The sequence below is a fragment of the Dreissena polymorpha genome, chromosome 6 (genome assembly GCF_020536995.1).
Source record: "Dreissena polymorpha isolate Duluth1 chromosome 6, UMN_Dpol_1.0, whole genome shotgun sequence".
In the NCBI taxonomy this organism is placed as follows: domain Eukaryota; kingdom Metazoa; phylum Mollusca; class Bivalvia; order Myida; family Dreissenidae; genus Dreissena; species Dreissena polymorpha.
The window spans coordinates 8,607,497-8,629,911 of NC_068360.1; the positions used below are offsets into that span (position 1 = coordinate 8,607,497).

Genomic DNA, 22,415 nt, shown 5'->3' on the forward strand with positions numbered 1-22,415 from the left:
TTATTGCAATGCTTGTTTATGAAAACAATGAAAAAGAGCTGTAAAATCACACCAAAAAAAGCAACAAATGGCGTCATTAATATTAAAAGAAACACGCTAATCTGCTCGTTTAAAAAATTACTGTTTTGAAAAATATTGACAAAGTGAATTTCCAACTGAATAAGCAATACTGAAACAGCTCATATAGCAAACGATCGTTTAAACTTCAGCTGAAATATCTTGTATTTTTAGACACGTTGCTTAATTTATCGCCTTTTGTAGAACCCTATGGTTTGTAATATGTCGACCTAGTTAATGCAGCATAGAAACAGCGCTGCACTTGGGAACCGACTTTTTTTTCGCATTTTTGAAAATGTTTGTGGCTGATTCATTTTCTTAATAATATAATAATTGGAAAATATCCCCGCGCTCGCCTGCTTCTACGCTTTGCGGATAAATTTCGTAGTTCTCAAATACTAATATTCACTGCGCCTTGCTCGATAAAGCACAACTTTCGCAAAAGCTAAAATCTACGCCTCGCATGATACAATTCTTATTTCGCCAAAACTTATGTTCTTCGCGCCTGGCTTGATAAAGTTCATCTTTCGCCAATACTAATATTCTCTGCGCCTAGCTTGATAAAGTTCCTCTTTCGCCAATACTTATATTTTCTAAGCCTCGTCTGATAAAGTTCATCATTCGCCAATACGTATATTATCTCCGCCTCGCATGATAAAGTTCATTTTTCGCCAAAACTAATTTTCTCTGCGCCTGGCTTGATAAAATTCATCATTCGCCAATACTAATAACTCTCTACGTGTCAAATAATAAACTGAACAGAACATACATTTATTAAAACTTGTTCAAAGTGCATCGTCAGTCTTAACCTTGTTATAATATACATAGCAAAATGCCATGTAAAAAGGAAGTGATCATTCACTAATAAGTATTGTACATAACTATAATATTTATTTTAATACAAGATAATGGTTTGAAACAATCGCATTTTTACAAAATATTATCGTGATAAAGTTAATATTTCGCGAATACTAAGGTTAAAGTTAACTTTTCGCCAATACTACTGTTCTCTACGCCTCGCTTGATAAAGTGTATATATTGCCAATAACAATAGTTTCTATACATCGCATGACAAAAAATTTACTTCGCCATTACTACTATCCCTTCGCCTCGCTGTATAAAGTTCATCTTTCGCCAATACCAATATTCTCTACGCCTCGCATGACAAATTCATCTTTCATCAATACCAATATTCTCTACGCCTCGCATGACCTAATTTATCTTTCGTCAATACCAATAGTCTCTACGCCTCGTAAGACTGAATTCATCCTTAGCCAATACCAATATTCTCCACGCCTCGCCAACACAAATATTCTCTACGCCTCGTATGACAGAATTCATCTTTCGCCAATACCAATATTCTCTACGCCTCGCAATTACCAATATTCTCTACGCCTCGCCAATACCAATATTCTCTACGTCTCGACAATACCAATATTTTATACGTCTCGCCAATACCAATATTCTCTACGTCTCGACAATACCAATATTTTATACGTCTCGCCAATACCAATATTCGCAAATCATCACAACAGGGTCTTAAACTGAACGGCAGCACCGAGACGAAGACCCTATTCATGGGAACGTCCAGCATGGTGGAGGGGCTGGCGGTCGACTGGATCTCCAACAACATTTACTGGGCGGACTCCCTCTACGACTGGATCATGATGGTATCCATGTATGCAAAGCCCGGCTACAAGATCGTCGTCAGGGACGGGCTTACCGGCCCCAGCGGCGTTGTCGTCCATCCAGAGAAAGGGTGGGGTTGGATTAGAAACTGTTTAATTTTTCCATGCGTCGTTCAATTTATATTGCTTCAATGAATTCTTGTAAATTCTTTAATAAACAGGTTGATGTTTACATGCTCTCGCATACATGTTGACTCAGAAAATTGACTTATATCTTACGAAATTGTTTTCAGGTTTGATACTATTTCTTAGTTAAATCATAGTTTAACTAATTAAAATCGCTAATGTTGTTGTTATTTTCTGAATGACGGCAGTCAGCGCTGTGCTAAAATTCACGATTTTGAGAGTGTCGTTAGGTTAATAAGCAAGGCACCGATCACGTTAATAGCGACATTAGTACGTGCAGTATGCGAGTTGTCTTTCAGTTCGTCTAAGGGAATAGGGACCAAAAAAGATAAATACTACTACCGATTTTTGTTTTCATTTTGAATAAGTTGGAATAAGTCCTTTTTTGTATTAAGAACAATATTTCGCTGTGATGTGATAAAGGTCGGGTTTCGATAAACTTGCTTTATAATATTTGGTTACATGCGATAACTTAATCATCCATTTTCTCTGGAAATTAACGAGTACCATTATATTTATTTTAACATTTAGAGTTATTAAAAATACGAACGACCAAAAAAGAACGGGATTTGACAATTGAGGTTCATTCGTGTTGGCACAGGAAAAAAGGAATGCACAAAAAACGCAAAACAGAAAACCGATATACCTTAATTGTCTATTTGCACGCGTTGTTTTGTCGTTCTGTGATGCCCTGCACGTTGGTGTCCTTAGACTTGAAGGACGAACACCCCATTCAACAAAGGCAATACATAGCCTTTAACGTAATGACGCGTATATTTTGTATGAAGGAGAACGGTTCACTGGTTATTAGCCACTTTTTTATTCGTACCATTATAGCTATCTTTTTTGGACCGACACCGGAGCTTACTCGAAAATCGAAGTTTCGGATTTGTTCGGACAAAACCGCCAAGTGATCGTCGATACGGACATTTGGCATCCGCGGGGAATAACCATTGACTTCACAGACGACACCCTATACTGGGTGGACAGTAAGAAGAACACGGTCGAGTGCGCAGGCTTCAACGGAAAAAAACGAAGAGTTGTCGCCCATCAGGCGGGAACCATCTTCTTTGGAATAGCCGTATACGACGTAAGAACGGATTGTTGCTGTTTTTATCTTTTTAACAACTCGTGGTCCCAATAAGTATACGGCAACAACAAAAAAATGAAAATATGCCCTAGGCTCAGAATTTATTCTTTATTTAATTTATACTAGACAAATATATATTTGAAAAACATTTTAAGTGTTGATAGTTCAAACTTAAAACAGATAATTTATCAATCCAAAAGCTGTTTTGCAACAGTCTTAAAGGGATCTTTTCACGCTTTGGTAAATTGACAAAATTGAAAAAAGTTGTTTCAGATTCGTAAGTTTTCGTTTTAGTTATGATATTTGTGAGGAAACAGTAATACTGAACATTAACCATGCTCTAATATAGCCATTATATGCATCTTTTGACGATTTTAAAACCTAAAAATTATAAAGCGTTGCAACGCGAAACGATTGAATAATTTGGAGAGCTCTGTTTTTGTCGTTAAATTTTGTGAAACTACGAAGATTGCTTATATAAGGTATAAAATACGTCACGAATGTATACTCGGCGGAATAGCTCAGTAGGCTAAAGCGTTTTTACTTCAGGACTCTGGCAGGACTCCAGGGGTCACTGGTTCGAAACCAGCTCCGGGCAATGTTCTTTTCCTTTTTATATTTTTTTCTTGATGTTTTACTGGAGCTTTTATGATCCAATGTTTACATTTATCAATATAAAGCATTTAATGAATAAGTTAAAAAAAATGCCAAAATCTGTGAAAAGGCCCCTTTAAGGTGTTAATCTATTTACAAATTAGAGTATACAGAATATTGCTAAAACACGCGAGTAATTAGTTTGTAGAATTTCTGAGTTCAGAATTCATATCACCCTCGACATTATTCTTAAATGTGAGCCATCATGTGTGTTTACAATGTTTTGCCCACACCCTCCGCTTACTTTCTAAAATATGCTTAAATCGAGAACGGTGAGGTCACACATTAAAATAAAAAGCAAATATTTCCGACGCAACTTGTTTAAATGTGTCACTCACGGTCAACAAACGGCTGCAAATGAAAATGATTATAAAGTGTGTTTTTTCGCAGTCAGCTTTCTCGTTAGTAGTGACATAAACGTTGACGTAAATCACCAACACATAAGCTTCTGCCAACAGGTTGTCGTGTATGTTGAACATCGACTTTAATTGATATTAGCTGCTGACAAAAATGCCAGCAAACTCAACTACATGAACTTCTTAAACATTTCGATTTCTTAAACTTAGCCACTTATCAATTTTAGCCGCGCTCTAAGAAAACTTGGCTTAATTCATGTCCGTAAATTGTCGTAAAGCGTCGTCCGCACAGGCTAATCATTGACAACTTTAATCTTCCAAATTGTACGTTCCAACGCACTGTCTTCTAATGAAAATCCAGTCTAGGCGGAAGTAGTCGTCCCTCATTTAATGTGGGACGACCCTTTACGCATATGCGTTCAACATAGTTTACGCTTACGTTCCAGAAATACGTATTCGTGACTGAGCAGATGCAGGGTCATCTCCGCGTGTACGACAAGCTGTCCGGAAACAACGAGATCAACTACCAGCTCGGATACGTTCCCGACGGAATTGTTATGTATGACGAGACAAGACAGTCGGGAAACAACTGTAAGTGTTATTTACAACAAGACACGACAGCCGGGAAACATATATAAGTAATATGTACGACGAGACACGACAGCAGTACAACACATATAAGTTTTATTTACGACGAGACACGATATCCGGGGAAAACATGTAAATGTAATGTACGCACGACACGACAGCAGGGAAACACGTGTACATGTTATGTACGACGGGACACGACAGCCGGGAAACACATGTAAATGTTATGGACAAGACACGACAGCCGCGAAACATATGTTAGTGTTATGTACGACGAGAAACGAAAGCCGGGAAACACATGTAAGTTTTAGTGTTAAGACCCGACAGCTGGGAGGGGAAATGTGCCTTACTTTAAGCATTTTTATTTAAGCTCTTCTGCATTGAAAGGCATATGCTGACAATTTTTTAATCCTCATTCAAAGAACATTATTTATCAAACCTAACTCTGCAGCGGCTTGTGATGCCAACGGAAATGATCAGCTCGGTAGCAGGCAACCCTGCTAGGCAGGTCACGCTTGCGAGTGCGGTAAGACATTCACCACGTACACTCAATAATTTAGGGAGTCATTTATTTACAAAACAACAGTACCGGTGTACATGTAGTTATTTTCCCAAAGCGTCATGCGAAGTCACAGTTGGTGTGCAAAGCTGCATATTAACGACACTCTGTCTGGATCGGTGTGCCGATGTGTTTGCAACAAAACTCGAACACTGAATCTTCCCATAGAAAGTCAAGTATGTAATGCTATTATATTAATCTGCTGCAGCGGCGTGTGACGCCAAAGAGTTTGCCCAGATCTGCATTAACGACCCCTTAGCCGGCCAAATGTGCAGGTGCGGTGAGAAACACCGGCTAGCGAAGGACGAAGTGTCATGTTTAGGTATGGTCATAAAGTTCTTAAGTAGAAACCCTAGCCGTCATCTTCCTACTTGATTTTTTATTTGAGTGCTGTTACATTGAAAGAGTCTATTATCTCTTTTTATATAACTCTTTATATATAAAAATTGTGTATTCAATGTTCGTTGACTTATATGATGTTTCTATAAAAGTCCTTTCTTCTATATTGGGAAAAAACTGGGAATTTTAAAAGGGAATTCAAATCTTAATACATGTTTTTGCATGAAACATGGCTTTTATGTGAACATTTTCCCTAAGAATCGCTGTTAATAGAGATCGAAACAAAAAATCGAACATAAATGTGTATTTCACCGATTGGAAAATCAAGTAAAACACGCCATATTAATAAAAAAAGAAATGTAACTGATCATAGCCCTTGATTTTGAGTGTGTTTTCGTTCTTTCCAGTGAAGTCTGGTTTCACTATTCCCAGTTACATGTACGGGATAGGGGACGCCATATGTCAGTATCCGGTCAATCTGCCGGACATGTCGCTGACCAACGTTTCTCTGGAGTCGCAGTGCTTTCAGGTTATATGGCTACAATGATTGAAATAAGCTTCGCGCTGGGAAAAAAACAGGGCTTAATGCATGTGCGTAAAGTGCCCTCCAGTTTAGACAGTAAGACACTTCCTTTCAATAATCAATTACATATAGGCGGAAAGTGCAGGCTAATTTGGGACGACACTTTACGCTAATGCATTAAGCCCCGTTTTCTCAGAGAGCGGCTAATATAGTCTGTTTCAAAGTTCTAAACTTAATAATGTAATTTAAAGGTAATAAGGCGAGTTGCATCTTATGTAAATATGAATGCGTCTTCCGATACATGCAAGTTCAAGTCATAAATAGTTTACATAACTTTCTTTCAAAAGTTCTTATTTTCGTGTGAAGAGTTTAATTAAAGTTGTAATATAAAAAATTTAATAAAAACGTTTGGTTATTTCGGATTAATTAGAGTATTATCGCATAAGGAGTTAACAGCACTTAAGTCATTCAGCGGCAATCTGTTTTCATACACGCACATTTTCTTGGCATAGTAACTGACTAGAACTAAATGAACATTCATGCAACAACATTCACTGAAAATTTCCCCACTGGTAGAAAGTTTATATGCAGTGAACCGCATCTTTTGTAGCCTAAGAGGAGTGGAGGATATTACGGCCTTGCGTTCAACGCACGAACGCACGAGCTGTTCTACACAGAGAACATCACAGGAAGTATTGGAATAATTAACACCGACAACGATTTGGGTGATACAATAATTAAAGGAGTTTATGATGTTCAGGGTATGTATCATTAGCAGTTGTTTTAGTGTTAAAACCTTCCATCCTCTAGGTCCCCGGATAGTTTATACACAATTGATATGTTTTGGTGTATCTTTTCAACGATGTTGGGCAAATCTGCGTCTGATTTTAACGCGTCTGCAACCTTCTGTAACCTAAAGGATTCCAAAAGACTTATGTTTTATTCGGGACGGTTTCGGTATGTCTAGCAATATTTCGGCAATCGTTCGGAATGTTGTGGAACTCATTGCATTACACTCGTCATCTCCGAAAAGCCGTCAGCAGAATTTCTTTATTGTTATCCACCCGAGCAAATCTTGCAGAAAACGATTAATGGAGATATTAGAGTTGACAAATATATGTTTTTGTATCTTTTTGTCATGTACAAACTTATATCATGCATAAATATACATATTGTTTTGCTGTGTATAATAGATTAAAGTGTTTAATCTTGGAATGCAATACAGAAAACTATATAAGTTATGAGAATAGACAAATAAATTGACAGGTCACGGTGAATCATATCTGTATTAAGGCATTTGCTAGAAGATCGTAATTAGGAAAAAAAACAAGTATTAAACTATACATAATTCAATTCAATACGCACTTTATTAGTTTCCTCCATCCACCATCTAATCATGGTAAATTCTTATATAAATATAATATCATATAATATAATATAAAATATTAGGAATCAACATATATTATATTAAATTATTACTTTAACGCCACAAGAAATATTTAGTTGCTGAAGCTTTTACTTAAGAATAAACGAGTAGCATTAATTGTAAACAATCGTACGCCCTGCATGCATTAAGATGTTTGAATTTGTAATGAATTCAGATATTAATAATATAGCTGACAATTCCCATGACCATGTACGATCTTATACTTGGTTAAGTCTACGATAAATGATAACGTATCTGTAGTTTCAACTAAAGTTATTTTTATGAACTACCCTAAGATCAGTGACACCAACATAGAACACAACCTTACAAGGCAGGTAATTGGGCAAAAACCGAATTGATTTCCCGAAAATAAACCTCTAGCTTAACAACTGCAGTTGGGAAACCGTAACAAAATACAAACAAAAATCAAATACATTTATTTGTCTTCCATTTAAATGTTCGGATTTTACTGCCCATATACTCTGAAAATCATTTTTAACATGCATGTAAATCAAACGTGAATAAAGTGAACATTAAGCATATTAAAACTCTCAATAGCTATGATTAACACGTTAGAAAAATAATAATCTTGAATAACGAGCATAAACCTTTTTGCAAAGGTGAGATAATTACAAAGTGTCGAATCATTTGCAATCGGGAATGACCAACCATTCAACAATTATAATAGGCAATGGTGAAGACGACATGCTTAGGGTACAATGTACTTTGCAATGACCAGTTTACCTTATTAATGTTTGGGCGGAAGCTATTTTAGTTCCGCTCAACGATTATCCACATTCCAATACCCTGCTGCGAAGACTGCGTGCTGTACACGGCAGTATTTACTGACCTTTTTAAAGCAACTCTGATCATGATGGGAGTGCACTAGTTTTAAACATTGCGTCATGAACATGGAAGTGACAGCGTTAAAATGGGTAACATGTGAATGCAGCCAACGTTTGTTGGTCATTCATCAACATGTGTATCATGAAAATTAGATGTTACCGTGATATGATACTCGCCGATCTGGAGAAAAGGAATACAGTTATCGCTGTAAATCTTCTCATCAAAAAGCTCTCACGTACCCGAGCTGTAAAGGGTTTACTGTTTGAATTATCCCCAAAACTATTCGACATAGTTTAGAATGAACTATTTGTTAAACATTCTCTTAATAAATCGCACGATACATATATACAATTATGCTTGTGTAGTGTTCTGAGACCCTGTATCAATCGAGTTGCTTGCAAACACGTGTATCGCATGAGCATGACCCGAGGCTAGGCTTCGATTGCGATCCTACTTTGCCGTTTACACTATTTGTGTACTTCTGTACACACACAAAAAACGAAAATGATACCACTATATTATCTTTCGACAAATTATTCATAAAAATAAAAAAAAGGAACTAATAAATGTTAAGTAAACAATGTATTAGGCGGAATGACGATAAGTGGCAAAGCCTACCGAGTGTTTGTTTTGATATTAAAAAGAAGTTCGTCTACTAGCACGATACAAACACACTTACCACTAGTGGCGAATACGGATTCTCGTATTTGAATATATATATACACATAATACAACTCAAACAACTCTGGTCTGGTTGTAGTTTTTGCATTCAATTCCTACGCATCAGAACTTCGAGCGGGTGTTTCCTTACCGACAATTAAAGGATGACAATTATTTCTTAAATACTGCTTTAATCTCCATATTGTAGCAATGGTACTAGATTGGGAAACTGGAAACCTGTTCTGGACGGATCGAACGTACAACCACATCTCGATGGCCAGAAGCGATGGCATGTACCCCACTGTCGTCATTTCCGGTCTGGATCAGACGATGGAAATCGCCGTACACCCCGAACGAGGGTACTTTCTGTTCACATCATATAACATTAACTGGTATTGTAAAAGCACTCGCAGTCCAAACTCCAGTTCCATTAATTCGACAGAGAGTCATTAAGATATGCAAAAGACAATGCAGCTGATTCAGAATGGCTTTCAGTTGAATACATGTGCTATTTGCATAAGATTTTCAAATAAATAGTGTTTGTCTTATTGTATAATTATATATATTTTTCTATAATATCGAAATGTTAACCCTTGTTTTTCAACGTGGGCGTCATTTTTCTGTTTAAACAAAACGCTTCCAAATCAACAACAAGTTGAACACATAAAGTGAAAGGGGCCTTTTCACGCTTTGGTTAATTGACAAAATTAACAAAAATTGTTTCAGATTCGCTAATTTTTGTTGCAGTTGTGATATTTGTAAGGAAATAGTAATACTGAACATGCTCTAAAGTATCCATTATATGCATATTTTTGACGATTTAAAAACCTGAAAATTATAAAGCGTTGCAACGCGAAACGACTGAATAATTTGGAGAGTTCTGTTGTTGGCGTTTTATTATGTGATTCTACGAGGATTGCTTATATAAATCACCTGTAAACGTATCCATGAAATTTCAAAACATCCGGGCCTGAGCGACACCTCGGAAGTTGCATTTGCTCATTAATTAATGCATCTCAAAAAGAGGTGGCGCGCTTGATTAACGGCCGTGTTAATTGCATGAGCACGGAACGATCGAGTGGTCTAGGCGATAGTCTTTTACTCCAGGTCTCCTGGGGTCAGTGGTTCGAGCCCAGGTGAAGGTTACTTGTTTTTTCTTTGTTTTATTTTATCGTTTGTTTTACTGGGGCTTTTTAGATCCCATGTTATATTAAGCATTGTAATGCATTTAATGGCACACTTCAATACATGCCAAAATGTGTGAAAAAGGCCCCTTTTAATCATTTGTTTAGATTCATTCTAATAAATTTATACGCGGTTATGCAAAAGCAATCTTTTTTCTTGCAAATACATCTTTGTTTTATAATTTGCGGATACTTCTTTTTTGGATTTGGTATTAAATGTTTTTTATATTTGGTTTCAGATTGTTGTTTTGGACGGAACAAAATTCTACGAAGGGCATATTTGTCGCCAGTATGGACGGGTCCAATAAGCGTGTATTGGTAAACCAGGACGAAGTGGGCACGCCCAATCACCTTTATTTGGACTATTTCGCTGATAGGTAGGGCAGAAAACAAAAAACCAAGCCGCATAATCGCATTCAGTTGCATATTTGGAGTATAAATATACTGTTGAATGGATTGACAGAAAACACATAACGCATTAAAGAATTTTATTGCGACTTTATAGAATATACCGCTGACCAAAAGGACAGAAAAAAACAGAACTACGTCACATAATCGCATTCAATTATGGATGAATAGTATACATTAATACTGCTGACCGGAAGCACAGAAAACCCAGAACACAGTCTCATGCAATGGGTTTCATTCGAGTCGGTAGAAGCCACATAGAAAACTCCAAATTTAATAAAAACAACATATTTTATAACCAGCATATGCGTATTTTGACAAGATCAGTTCTAAAATAATGTGTGATTTTGTTTTAAAGTTACGTCCCAGTAGAAGATTAGAAAAATCTTATTAAGACGGTAGAAAACAACACTCTTGATAAATAAGAAAATAATATTTTCATTTAGGAGCAACGCGTTGCGCTTCTGTCGATAATGTGTTTGCTTTCTTATTAGATTATATTGGGCGGACTCCGGTTTGTATTCCGTGAAGTACGTGGAGCTCAATAACTCGCAGGTCTTCACCATATATGACAGCGTCGAGACGATGGCAACCTTCAACGGAATAAGCTTTTATAAGGTGAGGACAAATGCAACGGAATAAGCTTTTATAAGGTGAGGATAAATGCAACGGAATACGCTTTTATAAGGTGAGTATAAATGCAGCGGAATAAGCTTTTATAAAGTGAGGATAAATGTATGACAACAGTGCGAAATAAGGCTCATTTGAGTAAAGAGCTTGTGTTAATTTTTTCTGTTAAAAACGAGGCAACCGTCGGCTTGCAATAAGAACTCTATGATAAGGCTTTTTTATGAAATAATTTGATCCTGGGAAGATGCTAGCCTGTTCGTCGTTATTTAAACATTCAGACCCAGATTATTCAGGTAGCATACAGTGTAATATTCGGTTTAAATAAATGTATTTATCATACCACCGCATTGATATCTGCCTGATTTAACGTTGCCTGATATATATATTTTTTATATCATGGTCAACAGGAAGTTCGTATGTCAGTCAATGCTTGGAGTTACGTGGGATTTGCAATTAAGTTAACAATTTCTATCAACATGAATCAGGTTCAACAAAACAAACAATTTGATACCAAGAACGTACATATTTTATTCTAGTTTAAAGTCATAAATCACAAAAACGTTTATTAAAAAAAAATCACCATAGCCCGCACTAAAGGAGTTAAATAACGTCATAAATGGGATATTAAGTCTTAAATATCGATATAGTCATTGAACTCGCAAGTGTTGCACAGAAAGTCAAGAAAAATGATAACTGTATGCTAATCCTCAACTATTTAAACATACGATTTAACACGCATATGTCAATATTGACACCATCATCAAAATGTCAATTTCAATACACATCTCCAAAAGGGCGTCTCCAAACTACTTCGGTGAAGTGTGTTCTTCGATTAAATTTGTCGCTGCAGTCCATTCCTGATCTCCAATACAAGACGTTAATAATTAAAGCGGGATATATTAGGCTCGGCGCGAATAAAATAACGGCTCGGAAGCTTCGCCGTTATATTATTCTAAGCCTTGCCTGATATTTAACAAAACGATGGGACAGTAACCTGTTATTCTCTATATATCTATCGTGATGCCAACAGTAAATCAGTGAATATCCGACACACTTGTGTCATCAATCAAATCTGAATGACAAAAGTAGGCTCCATTTAAACCTGGCTATAAGACCATGGCTGTCTAAAAATAGTATGGACAATTGTTACAGAATAAGATGTGTATATTAACATATTTACCGTTTAATATTTCTGCTGCAAAATCAAAATGTTTTATGGTATTTTATTTTAAATTCTGCAATACTCATTGGCTCAAAAACATGGCTTTGTTATATGTTCATTACTCGATCATATCATTGAAATGGATCACTATTCAGCATCCCCCGTGACTCTTAATTTTAAACACCGACAACCAAAATGTATACCTTTCCTGAAGCCTTAAATTTTTGAACACGGAAATAAGACAACCGCAAAATGTAAAGGTTTTACAGCAATTGTATATTTATTTTTAAGGACTATTTGATATGGACAGACAAAGACGACGTGAAGAACGGAATTTACGCCGCCCGGCCAGACAAGCAGGAGAAGGTGCGCGGAATCCTGCATCCGGTTTCCGGGCTCGCTTCACAACTGAACACGTTCAACATCAACTTCCAACCAGAAATGACAAGTGCGTAAAATGGGAAAGGCTAACGATGCATCTAATAAAATAACATCATCAAAAGAGCATTTTTACTTAGAACAACAAAGTTTCAAGCTGGAATAAGTAGTTGGGACATTGATGAACGCCCATAATCGACTTTGGAGTAAACATTCTCAATTACCAGAAAATATATTTTGACAAAAAAAAATCCAAAACTTATTTCGGAAAATATATTCCGAATGACGTTTTTTATTCAAAGAATGATATCCATCATAAACCTTTTGAATGTCAAAACCTATCGCCAGTTATGTTTTCTAGCTTACAATGGACTGTTATATTGGTTACACTGCCTCTTACGGAAATTGTATGGTGTGATACAGGGTCAGTAAATAAATAGTTGGCGATAGCGCAGCTCGAGCAAAATATAGAATGACTTCACTGTACCACACAATTTGAGGTCAGTATGAAGCCGTGTAACGTATTAACCTTATCGAGCATTCTCCTTCATCAACGTAATGACTGGAGAAAAAAATCGCTAGTATATGTTTTTAAAGCGTCGACTTGTCATTTAACGTTACTAACCTTATATCACAAAGCTTCCCACCTAATATGCAAAAAAAACCATTTAAAACGAGTACTCTGTCTAAAGATAAAGCGATTTTCATGGCCATTTGATACACGTTATATACGTAAACTTGCTTTAACATTTAGGCGCATGCGCTGACAACGGCTTCTGTGAGCATATATGCATTCCAACCTCGAACGAGACGTACATATGCGCATGTGGAGTGGGTTATACATTGGATGACAACTTACGAACATGCTCATCGTGTAAGTTAAAAAATAGTTTTTTGTCCGTTTGAACAGCATCAATCTTTCTTTTCCAGTATACCAGCTACCTCCCGTTTTTTTGTACTATTTATCTCCCAATCATTTCAATTATGAACTTTTCTTCCTTGTACGGCATAAACTACCTTTTCTTTTGTTTGATGAACCCCTTCATTTTTGCATTATCAACATCCATTGCTTGTGTATCAGTTACTGTCATGACGTTTGTTACGCATTTGCTCTCATCGGGTTAATCATGAGTTCCAAAACTTGCTTTACATACTTGTCTGTCTAATCAATTAATTTAAAAAATTATCTCCCCTGGTTTATATTGACATCCCATTTTGAGTGCATCCGTTAAAAGTTACTTCCCTTTACTTGGTTTACAAGTTATAAGTTTCTTCTTATACTTGTTATACCAGTAATAAGTCACGAACACCCTTACAGATTTCAGTAATCACCTTAAAGTTGGAATAGGCATTTATTATCCCCACTCTTTTTGAAAAGCGTGGGGATATTGTGGTTATCTCCGTCGTCTGTCCTTCCGTCCGTCTGTCTGTCCGTCCGGCCGTCCTGGCCACTATCATCTCCTATACTATTAGCACTAGAACCTTGAAACTTATACACATGGTAGCTATGAGCATATGTGCGACCCTGCACTATTTGGAATTTTGATCTGACCCCTGGGTCAAAAGTTATGGGGGTTTGGGTGGGGCCGTGTCAGAGATTTTCACTCATTTTTTTAGGTTATTTTACATTAACTTCTTCATTTCTACACCGATTTACTTCAAATTGATACTGAACCTCTCTTATGACAATACGATCAATCTCAACTATGCATGGTCCCATTACCAACCCTGAGGCGCCCAGCCCACATAGACCACACCCACCCAAAATTGCTTTTTACTATAATTTCTTCATTTCTACACTGTTTCACTTCAAATAGATACTGAACTTCTCTTATGACAATACGGTCAATCGCATGGCCCCATTACCAACCCTGGGGCGCCCCGCCCCCATAGACCACACCCACCCAAAATTTCTTTTTACTGTAATTTCTTCATTTCTACACCGATTCACTTCAAATTGATACTGAACTTCTCTTATGGCAATATGGTCAATCTCAACTATGCATGGCACTATTACCAACCCTGGAGCTCCCCTGGGTCAAACATGCGGCGTGGGGATACGCGTCGGCCTCTGCCGCGCCATTTCTAGTTAACATTGATTAAGCGTGTAACATGTAGGCATTTACTTACTTAGCTTATACGTGTAACATCTATTTAGAAGATTCGATGACTTACCGCGTTTATTTACATTACAGATGTCAAGTTCGACAACTACGTTGTAGCAGTGGATTCTTTCCAAAAACAGATCTATCAAATCGACCTGACGTACGGTGACGTCAGCGCTATCCCGCTGTCGCAGTCGTACAAGGGAGTGGCCCTTGATATCCACAAGGTGACCGGGCGTCTGTATTGGACTGACAACTCGATGGGCGTCATTGTTACGTCAAATATTGACGGCAGCGACGAAACAATATTTCGCAAACTTCCAAACGGTATTCAAACGATATTTAACATCGTTTTATTCATTATGTTTGCAAAGTTTTATATAAATTTGTATTTTGGTCTGATCTAATGTAGTGTTTTCTTCACAAAAACACAACACAAAACAAAAAATGTTCATCCGTTCAAAGCACTTTTCAGCATTTAAAAAAAATGACTACAGGTATTGGTTTTTCATGAAATAATTACTTTCTAATAGCTAGTATTTATTGAAATAACTTTCTTTGTAAAAAAAACACGTTAATATAGCTGGTATTTCGCGGACTTCTTCAACATACATCTCGTGCATATTTGTTTAACTCTTTCAAAATTACGCCGGCTTCAGATTCCATTTCGGATGGGTTAGCCGTTGATCACGTTATCCAGCTGTTATTTTACACATGCACACATTATGACGTCATCATGGTGACGTCACTCTCAAATCCCGCCATCTATCGGACAATTGTGAACGAGAGTTTAGACGAGCCGCGAGACATCATTGTGAATCCGAGACTGGGTACGTTTACACATATAACTGCATTGTCGTAAACGCATTATTCGTGTATAAAAATTGATACATCCAATGCTAAAGGAACCCACGTGTCGGCAAAGTAAATATACATAATGCCTACATTAATCGTTATTTTTTTATTGCTTATTTACTCGAACAGGGGATTTAATGAGCGGGGAGATTTTTTTGCCCAACAATTATTTATTCAAATATATAAATTGTTCACGTCATTCAAATTACAGTCGGATCTACTGGACGGACTTGGGTCAAGAGCCTAAGATCGAGACCGCGACCATGGACGGCGGCAACAGGAGCGTCGTACACCGCCCTGACAACGGTTCTTGGCCAAACGCTCTCGCTTTAGACACAAACAGTACGGGTGTCCACTATTGTACTACTCGGGTACTACTTAAAAGTACCCCGGGTACTCTTAAGTAAACTACTATGTACCCCGGGTACGGAAAATATACTTAAACGTACCTGGCTAATCGAAGACGGTAACCGATTTTTATTCCTTCACAAATCCGATGTCGTAAAACATAACGAAACAAAATTTTCTGTAAAATAAACGTGCCTAAATTATCTTTTTTTGAATATAAATTCAATAAAAAAAAGTCATTTTGCAGAATATTGAAATAAATAAGAACAAAATTAATTTGAAAATTTAGCCGACAACGACTAATTTAGCGTTAGTATTACGGGCACGTATGCTATATTTACCGTACCCGGGGTACCTTGGGATTTGTAAGCAGTACCCGAGCCAACAATGACTCATCGAGCCCTATTGTGGATGAAACTTGCCAGACAGCGTCTCCAAGTGGAATGCTCTCGCAGTACACACCAAAAGCACGCGCATTCTCAATTATGAATAATATAAGTCAATTATTGCTGCATCCATTACTTTGTATCGCGAGAGCAGTGAAACACAATTCATCTTAGAGTGAGATATTAACCCTTTGCATGCTGGGAAATTTGTCGTCTGCTAAAATGTCTTCTGCTGAATTTCTATAAAAAAACATTTTCTTCGATTTTTTTTCCAAGAATACTATCAGAATAGCAAACAGTTTGGATCCTGATGAGACGCCACGTTCTGTGGCGTCTCATCTGGATCCAAACTAATTGCAAAAGCCTTCAAAATTCGGTTCCAGCACTGAAAGAGTTAATGCAAATAGAAAACCTTAATGATTTATTCTACTTACAACTAAACTGTGGTATTTCAACTTCATAAGTTTAATACCCTCCATCCTATAAGCACCACTTACTACCTACAGCATCTCATGTCTTGACAAAACAGAAATATCTGCCAAAAGATCCGATCTTCCTTTTTCCAGTATTCTAGCTATTTCCCCCTCGATATTTTCTTGTTACTATGATATTTTACCATATTTATTAAGTATATGTTCGATATTGTTTCGTACTTCTGTGTTACGTTGTGAACGGGATACACATACAGCCTTATTAATTACTATCGTGAATCCCTAGGAAACATCGAACGTGCCTCGTTCTGTCAAAACGAGGATTAATGCATGCGCGTAAAGTGTCGTCCAAGATAAGATCGTGCAGTCCGCACAAGCTTATCAGGGACGATACTTTCCGCTATTATGAAGTTTTCGTTGAAAGAAAAGTCTCTTCTTTGCAATAATCCAGTTTAGGCGGAAAGTGTCGTCCTCAATAAGCCTGCGCGAAATACCTGACACGTCACACACACATGCATTAAACCCTCTTTTCTCAAAGCGGGGCTAAAATATTTGTTCCAGCCATAATGCTTTATTGGAACGATGCAAAAAAACAAAATAATTGGGCGCATCGACCTTGTGACCCTGAAGAACAGGGTAATCTACTCGAAGCCCCGGGCGCATTTCTCCGGGCTCGCCTTGCTAGACGGGTACCTGTATGTAACAGACTGGTTCAGAAAGTAAGTGCAGACGTTGTTTTCTGTTGCGTAAAATTCCACGCTTGCAGTGACTCTTTAATTTGTCTTTCAGAAAGAATAATATTGCCCTAACAACAAAATATTCGAAAACACATTTGCATTTGGTTATTTATTATTTTAATAGAGTGAATCCATATTCGAAAGACATGTGCAATTCGTTTATCATTATTTGAAACCCCCATTGGTTTGTAAAAGTTGAACTTTGTACGAATATTTGTAGTTAAAAAATGGGTTTAATGAATAATGCCCTTTATGAACTTTTATCACACAAACTGACTGTCAAAGGTGTATGTTCCAACAAAGCGCTTGCACACTAATCTTTCATTTTTAAAACTCCGTCTTCATAGTAAAAACATTTCATTCACCCAAACTGAGGAAAGTATTGCTCACAAACAGGAATTTCGCTTCTTGATTCTTTATTTGTCTGAATATTTAAAATATATTAAATACTCAACTTCAATATGCAATTATGTGACAATTGTGTTATTAGCATATGTCAATAAATTGCAGGTACGTTACACGTCTAAATATAAACGGTGGGAACACATTAGAACAAATCGGTCCAAGCAAGTGTGCGAGACTGAACGGGGTAGCGGGCTTTAAAAAGAGCACAGTTAAAACAGGTAACTTCACTTTATTATCATATCATCAGATACAAATACACGTTTCAATGAGTGTATACTGCAACCATCGGGCTTGGTCGGTATGTGGGCTGTCCGTATCGACTGCTCTATAGGTTCGATTACACTAATTCTAATTCCCGTACGGTCCCATCATAAAACTGAGAAATTTCAAAGCATTTTTCTTGCCCTTCATATACATCAAATTTTGCAAGCCTGGTATCATTTTTAAGATGGATATGTCCTCTTTCTACTAGTCAATAAACATATACTTTCTCGCAACTTCTGTGAAAATAAAATTCGCTGAAGTGAGATTTAATTAAAAGCACAGAACTTCAATAAACGGCACCCCAAACGTTCATCTGTTAACCTTGTCCCCATAGAAAAGCACAAAATTGTTGCAGACACACATAGGATACACGAAATATCCACAAAAGCATGGTTGCGATCGCTTAATAGCTTTTTAACCAGAAGAGAAAAGCAACCTGTAAGTGACCCACGCGTTGTCCACAGTTAGATGAAAGTTAAAGACCAAACTAACTCTATTAATAATCATTAAAATTGTACAAAGTATGAATATTTATATGCCACAAAGGCTGTTTCCTTATTTCGGCGGAATAAAGGTTTTAGTAAAGTGTGTGTGTGCTGTTGTTGTTGCGTTTTTATGTTGTTATCGTTTTATGATAGTTGAAAATAGCTGAACAAATGTCGTTTTGTCATTCGATGAATTATTCGTTCTCCGGTTTCAGTGTTCAGCAAATGTTTACAAAGTGACTGCAGTAACCTGTGTTTACCGGTTTCCGACTCTGACTACAAGTGCGCATGCTCAGATGAAGAAAAGAACGGCATCATACCGTGCACGGAATTAAACGGTATATCTCATTGTGTGCGCATTAAAACTATATGTCCACCCAAATCCATTAAAGGGGCCTTTTCACAGATTTTGGAATGTATTGAAAGTTGTCATAAAATGCTTTATATTTATAAATGATAACATTGGATCTTAAAAGCTCCATTAAAAAAAAGAATAAAATTCATGAAAAAAAAAGTAACCCTCAACTGGGTTCAAAAGGTTTTTAAATCGTCTAAAGCTGCATATAATAGATATTTTAGAGCATGGTAAATGTTCAGTATTACTGTTTCCTCACAAATATCATAACTACAACGAAAATTCGCGAATCTAAAACCATTTTTTTTGTCAATTTACCTAAACGTGAAAAGGCCCCTTTAATAGATTTGTTTGTTTTATAGAACTGTAAATGACGTCATATACAGAACTCATCTTTGTAACATATCAACTGTACGGCTCAAATTTACACAGGTGATGTTAAAACCTTGAAGCATCATATGTGATTAGATTTTGTGAGTTTGTTGCTTTGTGAATCATCTGACGTAAGTGTTTAAGTCACAATAAAGTAACTAATATGACATAGGCAAGATATAGTTGCAATAATACAACCACCAGCTATTGACCCTCCGTTGTCCGCCCACAATACGTTTGAAAATGTGCGTTATTATAGTCTTGGGACCAACACAATTTGTCTGAGAAATATCAAACAACTGCTGTCTTATGTTACCATCTCAACCTGTTGCTGCTGAGAACTGTCTTCAACATGTAAATATGCTTTACATGTTTTGAAATTAGGATATTGTAGATCTGCTAAAACGCGGTTAAATGATAAGCCAACATCTAAAACAAACTCAAAATAACTTTCTTTATAATCTTTGAGGGATTTATTCCCTTGGGAAAATGATGTTTACAACTAACGTCTTATGAAGTCATTTTATAACGTGGGCTCTCGCGCTCTTTCGCGGACCTGACGTCTTTGTGTTTATATACACTGTTTATAATGTAAATAACAGATAATAAATAGATTATTTAACCGCACACCGACATAAAATTTGTCTATCGGCTCGTCTAATATGGTATGTTATATGTGTACTCTAACAAATATAGTATCTTATTGTACATAACGCTCTCAAATAACATACTAGTATAATTAGTTTATAACTTAATGCATACAGTTACTCGCATGTTTTTTTGAGTATGAGTGTGTTTCATAGCTTATTGACAGGTCCGTCTATTTTGTCTACAAGAATGTTATTGGACCTCTGACCTTTTAGGGTACATAATTTTCGAGCCAAAAAATATCAGATTTACCCCCAGCTGCCCCGGTATTCGCAAAAGATATAATTTTGATTGAAATAGACCAGAGCACGGTGGCCAATGTGACCGTATTGTGCACTGGTAGACAATTATTTCATCTTGTGGTCAACCCTCTTGCTGCCAGTCACAAAAGGTCGTCCATTTTTTAATTGATGTTTACATTTACTAAATTGAAGTTGCGGGTTTACATAGTAGACTTGATAATATATATGATATTAATAATATTAATTGACTTAGGAGATTCATTACAGAAAAAATCCAATTATTGTTTACAAGATAAATTTGATGCAGAAGAAACGCATTTTTCTAGTTAATGGATGTGCTAAAATATAAAGCTGTATTACTAATGAACTTTATTTATCAAATATATTGATATAATACCAGGCTCTCAATTAAACATGAAATTATTATCTCAGTGTTGGCTTGGGCAATATGATCTACATTATTATGCAAATGGTTTGCTATCGATGGATTATAGTTGGTTTGATTAAAATTAATTTAGAGTTCCATCGAGGAAAAACAGACTCATGCCCAGAGTCGACATCGCTCATTTCCATCCACTGTCCGCCAAACATCCCGACCGGGTACCAAGCAAGAAAGCGGCACTCAAGCGCCGCCCCCATACTCATCTGCAATAACATTTCAGTAGTCAACTAATGGTTTAGCATAAACTTTTATGCTTATTGAAATATATATATATGATTGAGAGTTACCTTTGACCAATTTTAATGAATCGTACAATTTGTATACTGCATTTGAGTAGTGTTTATGTATTTTTTGTGAAGGCGTACTTGATGAGTTCTAACTCATAGGTGCCTCCTTTTCTTTTAAGTGTCCGAAATCGGTATGGCCACTTCACTATGAACAATCCAAATATATACCTTCAACATATGAGCAAATGAAAATGCTTGTCATTGTTGGGCATAATTTTCTGTTGGTTTAAACCTTTAAATTTAAGAACGTTACGGTTAGGCTTTAATTACAACGTTATGTATTATAGGTTCAAAAGACCTCATTGATGAGAGAACGCCTTCAAATCCCTGTCCCGTGTCTACCGTTGATGTAATTATCGTCGGTGTATTTGTAGTCGTGGTTATTGCCGCAGCAGTTATCGTCTATCGAACTAGAATGTAGGTGGACCTGATTAATGCATGTCTAATCCGGTTTTCATTTGTCCACAATAACTATTTGTTACATTTTGGATATCAAAAACAGTATACAAGTGTATACAGAAACAATATAAATACTATTAATTCTGTTTAACCGATATCATCGATGCAATGGAACTTTTTATTATTTCACAAATCGAATCGTTTTTATTTTATTCAAAACTCATCATCAGTATAATGCTACTTAATTCAAAGTATTTGGGAATACAAACAGTATTTACCCAACGACAATGTAGAATGGCTAGTTATGCATGTTAACGCTCCGAAATACATAGGCATGTTTAAATAACCATATTGACTACTGAATGAAATAAATATTACTGATACTTTCAGAAAAAATGTGTCGGCAAAATCTGCATTGTCCGATGGAATTCCTTTGCAAGCAGTATCACATTCTACCACCAACTTGACTTGTCACGATGGTATGGCGTTTGCATACAGAGCATATGATACTTGCCAAGAGAGAGACCTATGTATTATGTTTTCATTAAGTGTATATATATATATATATATATATATATATATATATATATATATATATGCATTTAATGTTAGAAAGTTACTAAACTTGGTACGGTATTCGTTGTACATATGCAGTTGCGAAGAAATAACATAGCAATTCGTCTCTACTAATTATTGACTCTCTCTAATATGCATTTTTGTTGACAAACACGCGACAATAAATGTAGATTTAAGATACACACGTTAATTGCGTATATTGTTATATGGTATGTCGTCCATCAGCCTCCGACATTTACTACACTATTGATGGGTCAGAGGGAGCCGATATTGGCACAACCGTCTATCATTCCTTTGGGAATGGGAATCTGCACAACTCCGCCCAGAAGGAAATCACGGACACAACAAGAAAGGGAGCTCCTGATTTGAGAGGTGTAGACGACACGGACGAATTACCCTTAATA

General features: G+C 36.6%; 2 protein-coding genes across 2 annotated transcripts in view; both read left to right on the forward strand.

The window, feature by feature from the left end:
* The window catches only part of LOC127834196 (low-density lipoprotein receptor-related protein 4-like), a 58,745-nt gene extending 41,619 nt beyond the window's left edge, over window positions 1-17,126 (forward strand). Inside the window, exons 20-33 of the mRNA XM_052359844.1 lie at window positions 1,593-1,816; window positions 2,709-2,961; window positions 4,418-4,562; window positions 5,327-5,440; window positions 5,865-5,986; window positions 6,591-6,741; window positions 9,121-9,271; window positions 10,336-10,473; window positions 10,999-11,122; window positions 12,588-12,744; window positions 13,429-13,548; window positions 14,870-15,106; window positions 15,439-15,609; window positions 17,086-17,126. Coding sequence (XP_052215804.1) covers window positions 1,593-1,816; window positions 2,709-2,961; window positions 4,418-4,562; window positions 5,327-5,440; window positions 5,865-5,986; window positions 6,591-6,741; window positions 9,121-9,271; window positions 10,336-10,473; window positions 10,999-11,122; window positions 12,588-12,744; window positions 13,429-13,548; window positions 14,870-15,106; window positions 15,439-15,609; window positions 17,086-17,126 — 2,148 coding nt within the window. The remainder of the gene's footprint in view (window positions 1-1,592; window positions 1,817-2,708; window positions 2,962-4,417; window positions 4,563-5,326; window positions 5,441-5,864; window positions 5,987-6,590; window positions 6,742-9,120; window positions 9,272-10,335; window positions 10,474-10,998; window positions 11,123-12,587; window positions 12,745-13,428; window positions 13,549-14,869; window positions 15,107-15,438; window positions 15,610-17,085) is intronic.
* A 240-nt stretch (window positions 17,127-17,366) lies between these two features.
* LOC127834197 (uncharacterized) lies at window positions 17,367-20,980 on the forward strand. The gene is made up of 4 exons (XM_052359845.1): window positions 17,367-17,518; window positions 18,047-18,159; window positions 18,906-19,028; window positions 20,826-20,980. Exons 1-4 carry the CDS (start codon window positions 17,382-17,384, stop codon window positions 20,978-20,980), a joined length of 528 nt encoding a protein of 175 aa, XP_052215805.1. The 5' UTR covers window positions 17,367-17,381.
* Window positions 20,981-22,415: the final 1,435 nt, after the last annotated feature.

Excerpts from the sequence above, each read along its gene's own strand:
- LOC127834197 (XM_052359845.1), top strand. The coding sequence starts at position 17,382 with ATGCAAAAAAACAAAATAATTGGGCGCATCGACCTTGTGACCCTGAAG. Across the intron at positions 17,519-18,046 it reads GTAACAGACTGGTTCAGAAA|GTACGTTACACGTCTAAATA; the intron begins GTAAGTGCAGAC and ends AATAAATTGCAG. Across the intron at positions 19,029-20,825 it reads ACCGTGCACGGAATTAAACG|AGTTCCATCGAGGAAAAACA; the intron begins GTATATCTCATT and ends AAATTAATTTAG.